The 16,580-nt window shown below is 42.4% G+C and overlaps 2 protein-coding genes across 3 annotated transcripts; one reads left to right on the forward strand and one right to left on the reverse strand.

The window, feature by feature from the left end:
* The first annotated feature begins 549 nt into the window (after positions 1-549).
* SelT (selenoprotein T) lies at positions 550-2,024 on the forward strand. Its single transcript, XM_028323066.1, has 3 exons — positions 550-923; positions 1,079-1,208; positions 1,446-2,024. Exons 1-3 carry the CDS (start codon positions 763-765, stop codon positions 1,761-1,763), a joined length of 609 nt encoding a protein of 202 aa, XP_028178867.1. The 5' UTR covers positions 550-762; the 3' UTR covers positions 1,764-2,024.
* Oseg4 (intraflagellar transport protein Oseg4) lies at positions 1,897-16,549 on the reverse strand. Of its 2 annotated transcripts, XM_028323043.1 has the most exons (22): positions 16,387-16,549; positions 16,191-16,302; positions 15,830-15,969; positions 15,646-15,748; positions 15,151-15,311; positions 14,930-15,077; positions 14,687-14,817; positions 14,177-14,380; positions 13,814-13,928; positions 12,868-12,981; positions 12,357-12,579; positions 11,786-12,011; positions 10,858-11,027; positions 10,528-10,743; positions 9,975-10,118; positions 9,307-9,430; positions 9,064-9,192; positions 8,890-8,983; positions 8,163-8,338; positions 4,491-4,577; positions 4,296-4,405; positions 1,897-3,400 (listed from the first exon to the last, which is right to left on the reverse strand). In XM_028323043.1, exons 1-22 carry the CDS (start codon positions 16,408-16,410, stop codon positions 3,229-3,231), a joined length of 3,123 nt encoding a protein of 1,040 aa, XP_028178844.1. In that variant the 5' UTR covers positions 16,411-16,549; the 3' UTR covers positions 1,897-3,228. The 2 variants fall into 2 exon arrangements, with proteins under 2 accessions (XP_028178844.1, XP_028178853.1); XM_028323052.1 differs by lacking the exons at positions 1,897-3,400; positions 8,163-8,338 and having other exon boundaries at positions 4,385-4,405; positions 15,631-15,748.
* Positions 16,550-16,580: the final 31 nt, after the last annotated feature.

The raw sequence follows: 16,580 nt of genomic DNA on the forward strand, positions 1-16,580 counted from the left end.
CATTCATANCAATTTATTCACAAAATCAATTGCGCACATTTAAAATAAAGTTTGTTTACACTATGACAGCAATAAACTGACATGCAAGGTGACATTATAATGAAGTTTTCAGTTACTGTTGCCATTAAAAGAAATTAGTACCATTAGTTTTCCGCAACATGGCGAGGGTTTTTATGTTCCTGGTCAGGCTATAAACAAATAATTTTGTCAGCTGCTATCCAATCCTATATTGCGAGTTGCGTTGCGACCGTGTACCTTTCCCAAATTGTGTATGTATCGAGCACGCGTCAGATAGTTGGTGGCGTACTGGCGTCACATGAAAATGTTGCCAGAATGAGTATTGGCCAAACATTATATATGTCGGCGCCGGACACAGATGCTGATTATTACACATATTCTGATAGAGACCCAGTGCCTTTATATATATCTCTTTTTTCATACGTTACCATGTGGGTAAGTATTATTTCGATGAAATTTTTGTAATAGATCAATAGGGCCACTCCATCAATTTGGTATCTCAATGATTGTGACAGATAATTTTGTACTTTTTTATCTGTGGTAGAGCTGTCTTCTTGAATTTGTCTGTCATCCTGTAAAGTGGTTGATAGTGTGGTTACTTTTCTTTAATTTCCGTATTAACGCGCTAATTAAAGTGAATTAGTAATAACTCATTCTTCTCTTAAATACTTATTTGGTGTTTAACAGATCTTACTTGCGAACCACTGAAAAAAGATAAACAACCCAAGAAGCCATCCTAGGATCATGTCGTCTAATATTTGTTCACTTTCAAGTTTTATCGTGATAACCGTTATGATTCTATTGATATGTGCAGAATCCTTCGCACAAGCTAGCGACAATGACGCTGAAAGCCTTACAAAAATTGGTCAAGGAGTAGGGCATCACATAATGAATATTTACTATTGGTAAGTCTACCTTTTTAACCCAAGTGTTTTGTGTTTTTGTACAATAATACATAGAAAATGGTATGAATACAAATTCCAAGATAAGATATTAATGTGCTATTTATAGGTCATGTGTATTCAGCAGGTTTATTTAATCTTACCTGCATTGTTTCCAGTTATTCGTGTGGCTATAGAAAAGTATTTGAAGACTATGCAGGAATAATACAACAAAAGTATCCGGAAATTTCGGTTATTGGTGCCAATTACGACCCTCCTGGTTTAAACATGTACCTTTCTAGAATGATTGTAAGTATAATATTTGTATCCACTGTATTTTAATAACTTGAAACTTGTTCTCTTTGAAATTCCATGTGTCCAAAGTATCATAATGATAGTAAACAATAATAACTGACTGTAGTTGTGCAGAAAAAAATCAATATTAAAAAACCTTTATATTAGCTACAAAAATGTACAAACAACTGTGGGCAATCAAAATAAGAATCAACTTTCAAAATCACTTATTATAAAAAATTTTTTTTTCAGGGATTTGGTAAAATGCTATTAATTATGTGCATACTAAGCGGCGTGAACATATTTGCATGGTTGAACAAGCCTCAGCCTTCATGGTGGAGCTGGTGTTTGGAGAACAAGTTGTATGCCTGCATGATGATGTTCTTTTTGGCGAATATGATCGAGGGCCAATTAGTATCATCTGGAGCATTTGAAATATCACTGAACAACATACCACTTTGGTCAAAGTTGGAGACTGGAAGGATTCCTCAGCCTCCGGAACTATTTCAAATAATTGACAATACTTTACAGTTCTCCAAATTAGACATGCCAAACAATTTTGTGCAATAATACTAAATCGTAATATTATATTTAACAATGTATTTTCTGTTAAAATATGAGGGATGTGTAAATGATGTGAAAAGTGAAAAATCTTTAGTTTGTTGGATTTTAGTTTAGTATTTTGCATTTAATTGCACTGGTGTGAGCAAATCCATATAAAAGCATTACTTTCAATCAAGTTTCACTAAATGAAAAGTCCATTTTCCTTAACATTATTATTTTAAGTACAAATAAACAGCACTAGTTTAAAATTTATAAAATAAAATTTCAGTTAATTACACAATCAAAACCTAAATAGAAGCTTGTAAAAAGAGAATATCTAGTCAGGCGGCAATTCAACTCTGTAATACTTCAGGAACTTGTTCTTTTGTGAAACCTTCAATAAAATATTTAATAGCATTAAACAAAGGCTTTTATTATGACAGTTATCCATAATGGAGTGTTCTCTTTTTTTGAAACTGATTATAACTGCGAAAGTATAAGGATCAAACTTTACAGCACTTCTTAATGTATTGTGACCTCTACTGGAGGGAGATTTGAGAATTTTTTACATCAACAGTAAAATAAGAGCACAGTAATTTCAATTTCACAGAATAATAATAACAGAGCTTATTATAAAAACACACTGAAAAATTAGCTAAGTACAGAGACCTTTCAATACAGGACAATGGTGCATAACCAGTCTTAGCAGTTCCAATTGTAATCTTCACCATGGGAGTCATCCCTAAACAGTTATACGCCTACGCACCTTGCAGGATAGTCAGAAAGTTTTTGAACATTGATGAAACTAAAGTAACTAGGATGCATTTGGCTTTGGCCCGTGCTCCTAAAACTTGCCTTGTAGGAGAGAAAACAAATAAAAACAATGTAATAATTAATATACAGATATTTATTTTATAAATATTGTTGGTGATTTTCAATTCACTTAGTGACAATTTTATTGGTAGGTAGGAATTAGTACATCTGTGGATCCGTTCTTCCAACTATTTAATGAGCTGATGAATATCAGTGGTGTAGCACAAAACGATGTACCCAAACATGTCCCTCTTTCAAAAACCATTACATGTTCACTACATTACATTGCACAGTAAGTTATGTTTAAAATGAAGGTAAGTAAACACATATTTGAGAGGACTGGAGCCAAAACTGGGAAATTCCTGTATTTCAGAACTCCAATTTGTAATTGGACCAATTCGCTTTTTTCTGCAATATGTAGTAGTAAAAGTTGAATAACCTCCTTATTTCTTTCATTTTGGACCAATTACGAATTGGACCAATAGCGACTGCCCGACTAAACTATCGGCCGACGAAAAATCGATGGTCTGTGCCTAGGCTAAATAAATGCCACCAAGCCTCGTAAAACCAAAATTTATTGCTGCTTTTTTACAATAATATTCCTTAAAATTGTGCTCGATTTCCTAAGTAGTCCATGGACAAAAAAGGCAAATAAACGCTGATCTAAAGTTGAGTGTAGTCAGTCGAGCTGCACGTGGCACATGGGGCACGAGTGGCGCAGCACGAGCTCGTGGCGGTGCGCGCGCGCGGCGCACACGGCGCACGCCCAGGCCGTGTGCGCGCCGCCCAGCGCGCGCGCCGACACCACGCAGCCCGCCAGCGCGCCGCCGCACGCCGGGCACGACGCCATCCTGCGAACGAAACCACGTCACACTTTTTTTACTCTTTATTTAAAGGAGCTTTGTCATGATGACAATGTCGCTCCATTAGATAAGGACACAATATACTGAACTGTCCCTGAACCCGTGACATTGAAAGGGGGGCGCTACCGTCAATACCGGATCGCTGGTTCCGATTTTTGCCATCTTGAAATCTATAAAGTTGAACGATGGTGGCGCCCCTCTGTCAATGAGTTTGGTGGGACAGTTCAGTGTAGGTCATTTATACAAGCTTTAGGTACAATGTATTTGTGTCTTAATATCTAAAATTGGATATAAAAAGCTAGGAAAACATAGTATAAGGCTCATGCCTCCTCAGACATAGGAGAAGCCAGGATGCTGTTGCAACTGGCGACCGAACACCCGTCAGGTTGGAACAGCTGAGACCACATACCACGTTACAACGTTCACTTAATGGCGCAAGTACACTATGCGGAAAATTAACCGAGACGAAGCGCTAGATCGCCCACCGAAGTTTGGGCGATGCATGGGTGGGGGAAGGAGAAAGTGGCCAGATTTGTTCAAACGGCAGATTTTTCTTCGTGGTCCAGTCGCGTTGCAGTTGAAATTTTTTACCGCAATCGGGGCCCTGGCCTATGCCCGATTACGTGACAGAAATTCAAAAATACAAGCTCAAAACTCGATTCAATGTACAGTACCTGCATTGAATCAAGTGTTGGTTGGTCTAAATTAAAATATTGAAGTTCAACCGAAAAAACCTCAATCTTCTCAAGCTTGCAATTGAATCTACTTAAGTTTTGAGCTTTGTTCTGAATGGTTTCTGTCTAATAACTAACTTAATTATTTTCTTGTAGTAAGAAACTATATAAATAAATAGATTTTAGCAATCATAAGTAGGTTGTCTTACCATTCAGGCATAGCAACTTGACAATTAGGACAATCTATTTTATTTCCTTTCGCGTCTTTAGGCTTGAATCTCGTGAATATTTCTATCGCGAGAGGTTCGAATGTATCCGGCTGGAAAAAAACGTAGAAGTTTAGATAATTTATTTGATGATTTTAATGATATTGATTGATATGACTAATTTCTAAATAAACTTACATCAAGTGCTTCAAGTTTCACAAACGCCTTTGAGCATAAATCGAATGCTCTTGCTTGGAACGCTATATACGCTATAGTGCACCAGACCTGAAAATAATACTCAAGTTTAAAATTAATCTTAGTGCCTACCGATCAATACCTATGATGATTATTTATTAATCATAAGGATAACTTCACCTCAGCCATTTGTCTATTTATTCCAAGGAGAGGAAATCTTTATATTAACATACAATGGGTTAGTTCTTTAACTTACCAAATCACTCTAGTACCTACAAGTACATAAGCGTAAGACTATCATTGCTGGCCTTCAGCTAATTGTAGTATGACTAAGAATAGAATTTTTAATTTATAATGTGCGTAGACACGGGCTGGGGGAAGAGGAAGTCATGTTGTGTTGTAGTAGAGTTCAAATTAGCTACGTTATAAAACACTGTTGAATAACACTGAGGTATGAAGAGATCCGTAAACGATCTAAAGACATAGCCCAACGGATTAGTAAGCTGAAATGGCAATAGGCAGGGCATATAGTAGGTACGCAGAACTGACGGCCGATGGGGCAGCAAGGTTCTGGAATGGAGGCCACGTACCGGAAAGCGCAGCGTAGGACGTCCACCCACAAAGTGGATGACACTCATAAAGGTAGCGGGAAGGCGCTGGATGCACGCCGCCACCAACCGGCCATTGTGGAAATCATTGGGGGAGGCCTATGTTTAGCAGTGGACGTCCTATGGCTGAAATGATGATGAACACTGAGACACACTTGCGTGCACTGCGCGGCGTGCAGATCGGGCGCGGCGGCGTGCAGGCGGGCGGCGGCGCGCGCGCAAGCCAGCCAAGGAAGCAGCGCCAGCCTCGCGGCTAAGGTCTATTCCACTTTGATCACCTGGCTTTGATGACCCAGGTGATCAAAGTCCACTTCCAGCGACAATTTTGTGTCCTTTGATCACCCACGGATATGATGCCCTGGGTGATCAAAGTGGACTCCAGTTAAATTATTATTTTAGTGTCCTTTGATCACCTACATACAAATCACACCTCCTCTTATACTTAATGTACGGACAAACATTGTTTAGGTAAGTACTAACGCTTTAAAATATAAAAAAAAAATGTAAACTGTAAAAACTGTTAAAAAAATTGTCTATATTAAGAAAATGTTAGTACTTACCGTGTCTATTCAGGTGAGGTGTGATTTGTATGTAGGTGATCAAAGGACACTAAAATAATAATTTAACTGGAGTCCACTTTGATCACCCAGGGCACATATCCGTGGGTGATCAAAGGACACTAATTTGTCGCTGGAAGTGGACTTTGATCACCTGGGTCATCAAAGCCAGGTGATCAAAGTGGAATAGACCGCGGCTAAAGCCTGGTCCGTGAGCATGTAGAATCCCGTCCAATGTCCCCAAGCTACCCATCCCTATCGCTCGCGCGTAATTATGTTGCTGTCGCGCTCGCACACTCAATGTGGGCGCCCGTCGCACAGTCGCGACAGCAATATAATTACGCACGAGCGATAAGGATGGGTAGCTTGGGGTCATTGGACGGGATTCTACGTGCTCACGGAGCAGGCTTTATACTGAGACATACCTGCGTGCTCTGCGCGGCGTGCAGGCGGGCGGCGGCGCGCGCGCACGCCAGCCACAGCCCGTGCTGCGCCGCGCCCGCGCGGAAGCAGCGCACGGCCTCGCGGCTAAAGCCTGGTCCGTGAGCACGTAGAATCCCGTCCAATGACCCCAAGCTACCCAGCCCTATCGCTCGCGCGTAATTATATTGCTGTCGCGACTGTGCGACGGGCGCCCGCAGTGAGTGTGCGAGCGCGACAGCAACATAATTACGCGACCAGGCTTTACACTGAGACACACCTGCGTGCTCTGCGCGGGGTGCAGGTCGGGCGCGGCGGCGTGCAGGCGGGCGGCGGCGCGCGCGCAAGCCAGCCAAGGAAGCAGCGCCAGCCTCGCGGCTAAAGCCTGCTCCGTGAGCACGTAGAATCCCGACCAATGACCCCAAGCTACCCAGCCCTATCGCTCGCGCGTAATTATGTTGCTGTTGCGCTCGCATACTCACTGCGGGCGCCCGTCGCACAGTCGCGACAGCAATATAATGAGGGCTATCGTTTTAGCGCTCACCAGTTAGCGCCACTGTAGAGTAAGGTCCTGTCACTTGCTAGTAGCGAAGACAGTGGCACCAACTGGTGAGCGCTAAAGTGGTAGGAGGACTATCGCAATTGCACTCATCAAGATGGCGCCACTGTAGAGTAAAGTCCTGTCAATCGCCAGGGGTGTCAACTGTTAAGTATAAAAACGATAGCCCTCATTACGCGCGAGCGATATCTAAGGATGGGTCATTGGACGGGATTCTACGTGCTCACGGAGCAGGCTTTACACTGAGACATACCTGCGGGCTCTGCGCGGGGTGCAGGTCGGGCGCGGCGGCGTGCAGGCGGGCGGCGGCGCGCGCGCAAGCCAGCCACAGCCAGTGCTGCGCCGCGCCCGCGCGGAAGCAGCGCCAGCCTCGCGGCTAAAGCCTGCATGTTGCTGTCACGCTCGCACACTCACTACCCGTCGCACAGTCGCGACAGCAATATAATTACGCGCGAGCGATAAGGATGGGTAGCTTGGGGTCATTGGACGGGATTCTACGTGCTCACGGACCAGGCTTTAGACAGATGTAATTAGAATGGGTACTGGTAGGTAGGTGAGCAGCCCTATCGCATATTGTCATACCGTGACGTACCGCGGGGCTGTTGACATTTATTTCAAAAATATGGCCGAGTTGGAATACTGTATAGATAGTATTACCGTGACAGAAGTGAGACATACCTGCGTGCTTTGCGCGGCGTGCAGGTCAGGCGCGGCGGCGTGCAGGCGGGCGGCGGCGCGCGCGCAAGCCAGCCACAGTCAGTGCTGCGCGGAAGCAGCGCCAGCCTCGCGGCTAAAACCTGGTCCGTGAGCACGTAGAATCCCGTCCAATGACCCTAAGCTACCCATCCTTATCGCTCGCGCGTAATTATATTGCAGTCGCGGCTGTGCGACGGGTGCCCGCAGTGAGTGTGCGAGCGTGACAGCAACATAATTACGCGCGAGCGATAGGGATGGGTAGCTTGGGGTCATTGGACGGGATTCTACGTGCTCACGGAGCAGGCTTTACACTGAGACACACCTGCGGGCACTGCGCGGCGTGCAGGTCGGGCGCGGCGGCGTGCAGGCGGGCGGCGGCGCGCGCGCAAGTCAGCCAAGGAAGCAGCGCCAGCCTCGCGGCTAAAGCCTGGTCCGTGAGGTGCGACTGTGCGACGGGCGCCCGCAGTGAGTGTGCGAGCGCGACAGCAATATAATTACGCGCGAGCGATAGGGATGGGTAGCTTGGGGTCATTGGACGGGATTCTACGTGCTCACGGACCAGGCTTTACACTGAGACATACCTGCGGGCTCTGCGCGGGGTGCAGGTCGGGTGCGGCGGCGTGCAGGCGGGCGACGGCGCGCAGCGCGGCGTCGGGGCGCGGAATCAACGCCAGCCTCGCGGCTAAAGCCTGGTCCACGTAGAATCCCGTCCAATGACCCCAAGTTACCCAGCCCTATCGCGACTGTGCGACGGGCGCCCGCAGTGAGTGTGCGAGCGCGACAGCAACATAATTACGCGACCAGGCGTAGGAGCAGGCTTTACACTGAGACACACCTGCGTGCTCTGCGCGGGGTGCAGGTCGGGCGCGGCGGCGTGCAGGCGGGCGGCGGCGCGCAGCGCGGCGTCGGGGCGCGGCGGCCGGGCGGCGGCGCGCGCGCTCGCCAGCCACAGCCAGTGCTGCGCAGCGCCCGCGCGGAAGCAACGCACGGCCTCGCGGCTTTTTGCGCCGTCTGCAGGAATAAACACCCAATACACTGAACTGTCCCACCCGTGACGGTGACAGGGGTCGCCACCGTCAATACCGGATTCGCTGGTCCGATTTTTGCCATGTTGGAAACTATATAGTTGAACGATGGTGGCGCCCCCCTGTCAATGAGTTTGGTGGGACAGTTCAGTGTAGGTCATCTAGCGCGCGAACACGTGCCAGATGAGAGGTTAGGGAAACTAAAACTAGAGAAATTTTCCTATTTTTGATATCTACCTACATAATATTTTTGTGAAATCAATAGCTTAGACGTAGGAGTGCCGCAAAGTATGCTTTTTGACAAAGAACTTATTTCCACACCACCTCGAGGACTTAGACTCGAGATAGTGGCGTAAACTGGTGAGCTCTCTGAAACGGCAAGACGACTTTAAAAAGTCCTATCACTCGCTAGTGGCAGTAATACCCGTAGACTGCACACTTTTTGTCGACCACGTAATCGATTATCGTCATTTCCAGGCGTCTCCCCCCACACTAAATATATAACCATAGACTTGCTTACTTAGATAAAGTACGTACCAACAGAATTTTGGCTATAAAGATGTCCAGCTAGAATGTATAATTTCTTTACTCGTAATGGTGAAACTTTATTCGATGCTTCTATCCCAGCTAACTGAAAAAAAAAAACAATAAAATTATAAATTAAATAAGCAGGTAATTAATATAAAAAAAAACTTTAAAATGAAAAAGAACCTGAAAAGCCATGGCAGCAGCCTGTAACATTCGACCGGACTCACGCAACTGCGATATGCTTTGAATTGAGGGAATCTGATTCACGCCCTCGCTTATGTCATCCAAAATGCTTTGCTTTATTGGTCCTTCCTTTAAACAAATAAAAGACTTCTTTTAGGTACGAGAGGTACACCGCTGGACTCCACCGAACTTTTTAATCTTTTAGAGTCGAAGCTTTTTGTAACACAAACAACAACTTTATACCTTTGTCGGTTTTGATGTTCCGGTGAATAGCTTAGCCAGCGATTCATTGTCCTCTAAAGCCATGTAACATTTCTTAAGCCCTTCCGTGTTGTTTGACAACGTGTAGTATTCGAGAGCACCAGCCCTGCATACAAAATAATAATTATAATAATTAAGTAATAAAAATTTCAATCGATTATTGTACTAAATTAGGAATAAATGCAGTAAAAGTAATGTATTCTTCACTAAGCGAAAAAAAGAGTCTCCGATTCACAGTAGAGTATATGCCTTTTTCATCTCTTAAAATACATACCGGTAGTAGAAAAAAAGTATATTTAGGGATAGTCTTTCGAGCGTCGTGTCTTTATAGCGTCTGCACATATCTCTGGCGTCGGATCGTCCATTTTCCACGTTGTCTACCACCATTTGTCGTCCACTGGAAGACATCGGAAAAAAGTTTGTCTATCGACAGTAGATACTAAGTTTAAAAACTTGTAAAAACTACTGTATGTAAACCCATGTTCGCAAATAATAATGATTTGATTTAATAAAATTTTTCCCGATCCCACCAGTAGGGGTCGGGTAATACACGGTTCGGGTATAATCTGTGAAAGTGGACGACGCGACGCCCGCGCTGCGTAGACGTATGGCAAGACGACGACGCTCGAAGATGCTAGGGTGTTCCTTACCAGTTCTGCCTGTCGATGTAATAGTCGGCGATGTTGCAGTAGGTCTGCTTGACCTGCGCGTCGGTGGTGCTCGCAGACATCTTCAGCAGCTCTACCACGCGGAACCAGTGGCCTAGGCGCTTCCGCAGCGCTATGGCTAAGTCACTGACGGATAAAAACGTTAATCTTGTAGGTATAGGTTTTCTTTAAGAATCAGAATTCGAAAAGAGGGCCCCCACTGTCATAAGTCGCCATCATATTTTATACAAACTGCTGATGATTCTTAGATACTACTTAGATAAATGGATTCAAGATTTTTTTTGTGCAGGACAATTTGACCGCAATCGTACCTGGTGTTAAGTAAAAATATGCAGTCTAGGATGGTACATATCTGCCCTGTAAATGCCTATTCACTCTCGCCTTGAAAAGGCCCGGATTATAGTGTTCAGGAAAGACAGCAGCAGGCAGCGTATTCCAGTCCCTAGCTGTTCGCATTATAAAAGAGTCATCGAAACGCTTAGTGCGAGCTGGTGGAATGTCAACAATGTAGGGAATTTAATGATTAGGATCTCACCGCCTGTCTTCGTTGTGGTATATCTTTTCAGCGGCGTCAAAATCTTTGAAGTAAGCGAGTATCTCAGCTTTCTTAAGTGCGTTAGAGTGCAGCGCGTTCAAACGCGCCACGAACCGGATTCCGGCGTAGTCGTTGCGCCGGACGAAAGCCGCCTCTGCCGTTTCCAGAGCATTCTCAGATTCAAAGTCTTTCAACGCGGCTTCAGCTAACAAAAGCCTGAAAATTTGCAATAATTTTATGGTGCTTATGTATTTTTTTTAAATAAAGGAAAGGTGTCAATTAATTAACTTAAAAAATAAAGCTTTTTTGTATTGAATTTATGCAGTTTACCATAACTGTGGGTGTGGGTTATCCTTTATAAAATTCTCCGCTTCTTTGAGGCCGACTTTTTCGATCAGTTGGCGAGTGTCACGCAAGGATTTCACTTCCACTCGTACAATGTGTTGAGGTGTGCATTTATCGGTGATATTATCTAAGAGTGCCATTGTAATCTCCAATTCCTGAAAAAAGCCGCAGTTATGAATTGTTTACTCATTGCTCGCGCGGACGCGACGCCAGCGCTGCATATATCCGGGCGTACGTCAGTCGCTGAGTAATGGCTTCGCGGCTACTGGCGATCGCTCGAAACACGCTAGCATGTATCGATCAAGGCTCTATATTTCTTTAATAAAGATAAATAAATAAATAGTGCATCCCTAAAGCCGGGTCTACAGCAAGTGTTTTGCCTAAACAATCAACAAAAACATGTACCCAACCGGTCTGCGATCGCGATCTAACGTCGAGTCTTTCGTCATCGTAGTGCGCACTCGCTAAAATAATATTTTGTATATCTGAAAGTGTTGTGAATGCTTATACTAAAACGTTTGTTTTAATAACAATAGTGTCTAGACAAACATAAAAAGGATTTAGGACGCTATTTGGATCAAATATGTAATTGCTCAATAATGAATAATAAATAAATAAAAAAAAAAAAAAATGTCAACATTCAACAAAATTGCCTAGAAAAAATGTTGAGATGGTTTTGTTGATTGTGTGAGGCAAAACACGCGTTGGCAACCCGGCTCAACACTCACTCGGAACTTGCAGAGGTAGCCCTGCATAGCAAGCGGCTCGGCGTAGCGCAGCACGTAGAGCTTGTCCCAGACTGAAAAATACGTTGCGTTGTCGCCGCGCGGACTCGACGCCAGCGCTGCGTAGCGTTACGGTCGTTCGGCAGCCACTAGCAATCGCTTGAAAGACGCTAGTGTCCTACACTCACCCGGAACTTGCACAGGTAGCCCTGCATAGCGAGCGGCTCCTCGGGCTCGGCGTCGCGCAGCACGTAGAGGCGCGCCTTCTCGGCGACGGCGAGCATCTGTGGGTTGTCGGCGGCCCAGCGCGCGCTCCACACGTCGCGGCGCAGCGCCTGTCCCACGCTGATGTTGTTCGCCATATCCGTGTCCAGGATATACAGGCTACCCGGCTGGTCGATTACGTAGAATTTGCTGGAAAGGCGCATGAAGAAAGAACTTTAATTCCAATAATTGAAACCACGATAGCCGAACGGAAAGGGGTCGGGCTGGCCGACTCGTGATCCGGGGAACGCGGATTCGAAACCACCGAATCGAACAGCCTAGTTCGATTTTTTCAAATAGTTTATTTAAAATTTATTTAAAAAAAACATTTAAGCACTCTTTTTTGCCACGTTTTTTGTATCTCGGGCATCGTGAAAAAATGATGCGTTAAAAACTATTTATTTCTTCGTTTCTTCTACTGACTCTTCTACTCAGTTCCTATAGTGTAAAATATCAGGTCTAAATCCATAGCAATTAAACAATGCACACACTAACCTGGAATTAGAGTTGAGACCTAGTTTGTAGGGCTTTGAATTCATATTGATGGACGTGATTTTCTTAAAGTTGACAAGGGAGAAAAGCAGGATATTTCCCGAGTCCCTCCCAACTAGAAGATGGCTGTCGGAGCATGTGATGCAGCAGATGGTATCGTCTTGGAACCCAGCGTCGCCCGAGGTTAATGGGGACCCGTCGGCTTGGTACAACTGTTCTGTGCTCCCTGTTATTATTTGACAAGAAAACGAATCATTAGAGGACAGGTATTTGATTGTTTGACTCTGTCGCCCGTACCTATTCACAAACGACGCTTGCTTAAGTGAAGCAGCAAATCGACCGCACTGAGTTGAATAGAGCTCTGTTATTGGTTCGTGTGTCACCCTGTGCGTCCACGCGCACTGTGAGACCTCATAGTAATGTTTGTGAATACGGGCATCATCAGATAAGGGTGAATCGGCGTGACAGGAAAAGCATCCTGAATTTTATTGGTTCTAATTTCTATTTTACTTACTTGGTCTTAATGGTGTCGAAAACTTCCAAACAATAAATGATTCTTTCGACGCTGCGACTGCTACAGCTTTGCTATTAATCGCCACGTATAAAACAGGTATCGATACTGTTTTAGCTAAAATCATGGGAATAAATTACTTGTAATAAAAACTCTACAAAGTACAGCATATAAAGCACAATTTTAATGAAAGAAGAACGGTCATCTGTGACCCAGGCCCGACAGAAACGAGACATACCTCAGTTTTTTTGTCATGTCTTAATTAGTTAAATTATATATTTTTTATATTCGAAATCTATGTATAACACCAAAATATTACCCTTTGTTTTTGTTCAGGCGTTATACAAATACTAATACAAAATGCCTATTTATTACCAAAATTGGTAAATGTATGTAACTAAATGTCTATTACAGCTGCTATGGAATGTATCTAGGTGACCTGGAGATACAGCCGGATTATACAGGGTGGAAACGAGAAGTTACAAAATCCAAAAATTCAATGTTACCAGCTTCCATAATCTGTAACCTATTATTGGTACCATTTGAAAGATCTCGTAAAGCACTTTCAGAATCAGTAACTAGTTTTTCGATATCTTGTATAGTTTAGAAATAATTGAGTGAGATCACTTATCGTTCCATATGTATAACCACCCTGTATAATCCGGCTGTATCTCCAGGTCACCTAGATACATTCCATAGCAGCTGTAATAGACATTTAGGTACATACATTTACCAATTTTGGTGATAAATAGGCATTTTGTATTAGTTTTTGTATAACGCCTGAACAAAAACAAAGGGTAATATTTTGGTGTTATACATAGATTTCGAATATAAAAAATATATAATTTAACTAATTAAGACATGACAAAAAAACTGAGGTATGTCTCGTTTCTGTCGGGTCTGGGTATTTTTTGTATGGGGCGTGACCGTTCTTCTTTTAGAAGCTCACCATCACATTGAATTCCTTGCTGATTGGAAATTATAAGGGAGCTCATAGTTGCAATAATACAGTATTCACCAACTCCACACATGTCCATTACCTCAGGTATGTGATTGATCCATGACTGGAAATGTTAAATTAAGTTATTTAAGATCTGCTAAGCTCATAATAAAATAAGGCGCAGACTGCAAACTTTATGTCAGCCGATAGTTTAGTCGGGTTTAGTTTAGTTTAGTTTAGAATGGGCATATATGGAAGTGCGCACATTACACCGATTGATCATTAGAAGTTAGAATCGGGCCCAACTATCGGCCGACTAAAAATCACTGGTCTGCACCTAGGCAAAATACTAAATTAAGTACATAATCTCACCTGATGAGTGGAAGTATCCCAGAATGTAACTGTTTCATTACCAGACACGTAAGCTAATGTATTTCCGTAAAATGCGTACTTGTGATCTGGCTTCACATTGGCAAAGTATATAAAGGAATCGATAGCAATGGCTAATCGCAATGAGCGTTTCTCCCACGATAACGCACGCATTGAACCCCCAGGCACTCGTAGAGTTCTTATATGCTGTAAATAAATAAATAATATAACTGATAACCACTTTGTTGCATCATTTTCCAGGAAAGTGGAAAGCGCCAATTACCATGGTGTCAAAAAAAGGAACTACATATTAAAATTTGTGCTATGACTGCGATGAGATATCCAGATATGGTTATTTTGTTTGTGTTTGACTCTCATGAGATACCTAGACAAAAACTAATTTGAAAATGTTGTTTTTAAGTTTGCCAAATTGAGAAAATGGTTCATTAACTAGACTCTCAATCAATTCACATTTTAATAAAATGTAACAAAATAACTACATATATCACTTACTTCTCCATAGGGATTGAAGAACTGAACCACATTGGTCTGGTCATTTGTGCATCCCGCAGCAGCTAGAATAGTTCCATTGTGGTTCCAGTGGCAATCAATTGCCGTCATATTAGTTTCCACTACTACACTATCTAAAAATTGAAGATAATGATATTATTAGATAACAGAAGAACAAACTAGTAAAACATTACCATAACTGTATAACAATTCAAAGGTCAGGTAAATTATGGGGCAGTTACTGACCTTCTTCTATGCAATTCTTCATTAGAATGATTACACCATTTCTGTAACATATAGCCAATACAGGCCTGGTAGTTGGTGCACTGCCTGAGAACCAATCCATTGAAACAACTTCCATTGATTCTGATACACCATGAATTGCAACTGGCATCTGAAAAAAAAATCTGTTACACCATATTTTAAATAAAAAAAGTTTTGTTACAGTTTTGAATTTTCATACTCACTGTGAAATTCCCTTGGTCATCATATAAATGCAATTCTCCATTAGCTAAAGCAAAAAGCAGCAAGGAGTTGTCTGGAGACCACTGTACAGCTGATAAGCCTGGCCCTTTGATATCTTTACCCCAAACTCGAGATCCATCCACAGATCCAACAATAACAGCACCTATTATAAAACATAAAAGCCACATTTATATTCTGAATATACAGGGTGATCCTGCATAAAGTGTACAAACAAATGTGATAAATTGATTCTATTTAAAATGCAACAACTATTTTAATACATACATTGTGTGCCATCTTTAAGATAATTTATAAGTTAATTAGATGATTGGCACTAATATGCAATTAGAACTAGTTTGTGTGAGAGTTTGATAGTCCCTGATTAAAACAAGTTGTTGTATTGAAACAGTAGAACCAACCCTTTTTGTCTATGCACTTCATCCAGAATCACCCTGTATTATTAACTCTATCGATTTCTTTACCTTTTGTTTTATTACCATCCTCATACGCTATACAGATCTTTTGTCCATCAGAGCCCCAAGCCATGCCTGCTACAGTAGACTTATTCCTATTATTTATCATTTCTTCATACCACGACCCCTAAAAAATAAAAATAAAATAGTAAAGATCATTTATTTGTTGTTTTAAGACATGTGTTTTTTCATACAATTTTTAATTTACCTTATACAGCATCCACACTATAATGACACCATGTTCATCACTAGTTGTTAACTTTTGAAAAACTTCATTCCACACAGCAACACATAGTTGGCCAGTGTGACCCTCCAAACTAATATTCATTGAAAGATTGCCTCCTCCACCTGTATACAATTAAAAATATATATGAGTAAGTGTGACATAGTGCTTGGCCAGACTGCAAACTCGGGCGCAGGGCGTTGAAACGCACGCAGGTGCCAGTATGGATACTCGAATAAGATTTCATATATTTGAGTGCAACGCGCTGCGTCCGCGTTTGCAGCCTGGCCAAGTAAGCACTAAGTAATACTAAGTATTGACTAGCAAAGTATACATAAGTTCTTACCGGATTCTAACTTGAGAACTTTCAGCATTCCTTCCTCGCCACCAACAGCAATATACCCAGATGAATGGTTCCATGCAATACATGTTACGTTTGACTGCTTTGGTATAGCAATCTGAAAATTAGTTAATGATATAAAAGTTATGATTCTAATTAACATAAAACTATAGCTTGATTAAAAAGCGAACGTATTTCTAACCTTTTTACTCATGTAAATAAACATTGTGATTTTTTTATGAAACTATCAATTAAAGTAAGTCTTAAAACTGGTTTTATATGTTAAGATTATAAATTCTGCACTTTTCTCTTAATTTAAACGCTAGAATTATTTTTATCCAACATTTCTGCGTTTCTGTTTGTTGTCATCACAGATAACTATTTAATATATTAGTC

The sequence above is a fragment of the Ostrinia furnacalis genome, unplaced genomic scaffold, assembly GCF_004193835.3.
Source record: "Ostrinia furnacalis isolate ACB-3 unplaced genomic scaffold, ASM419383v2 OfSCF0069, whole genome shotgun sequence".
NCBI classification, from domain to species: domain Eukaryota; kingdom Metazoa; phylum Arthropoda; class Insecta; order Lepidoptera; family Crambidae; genus Ostrinia; species Ostrinia furnacalis.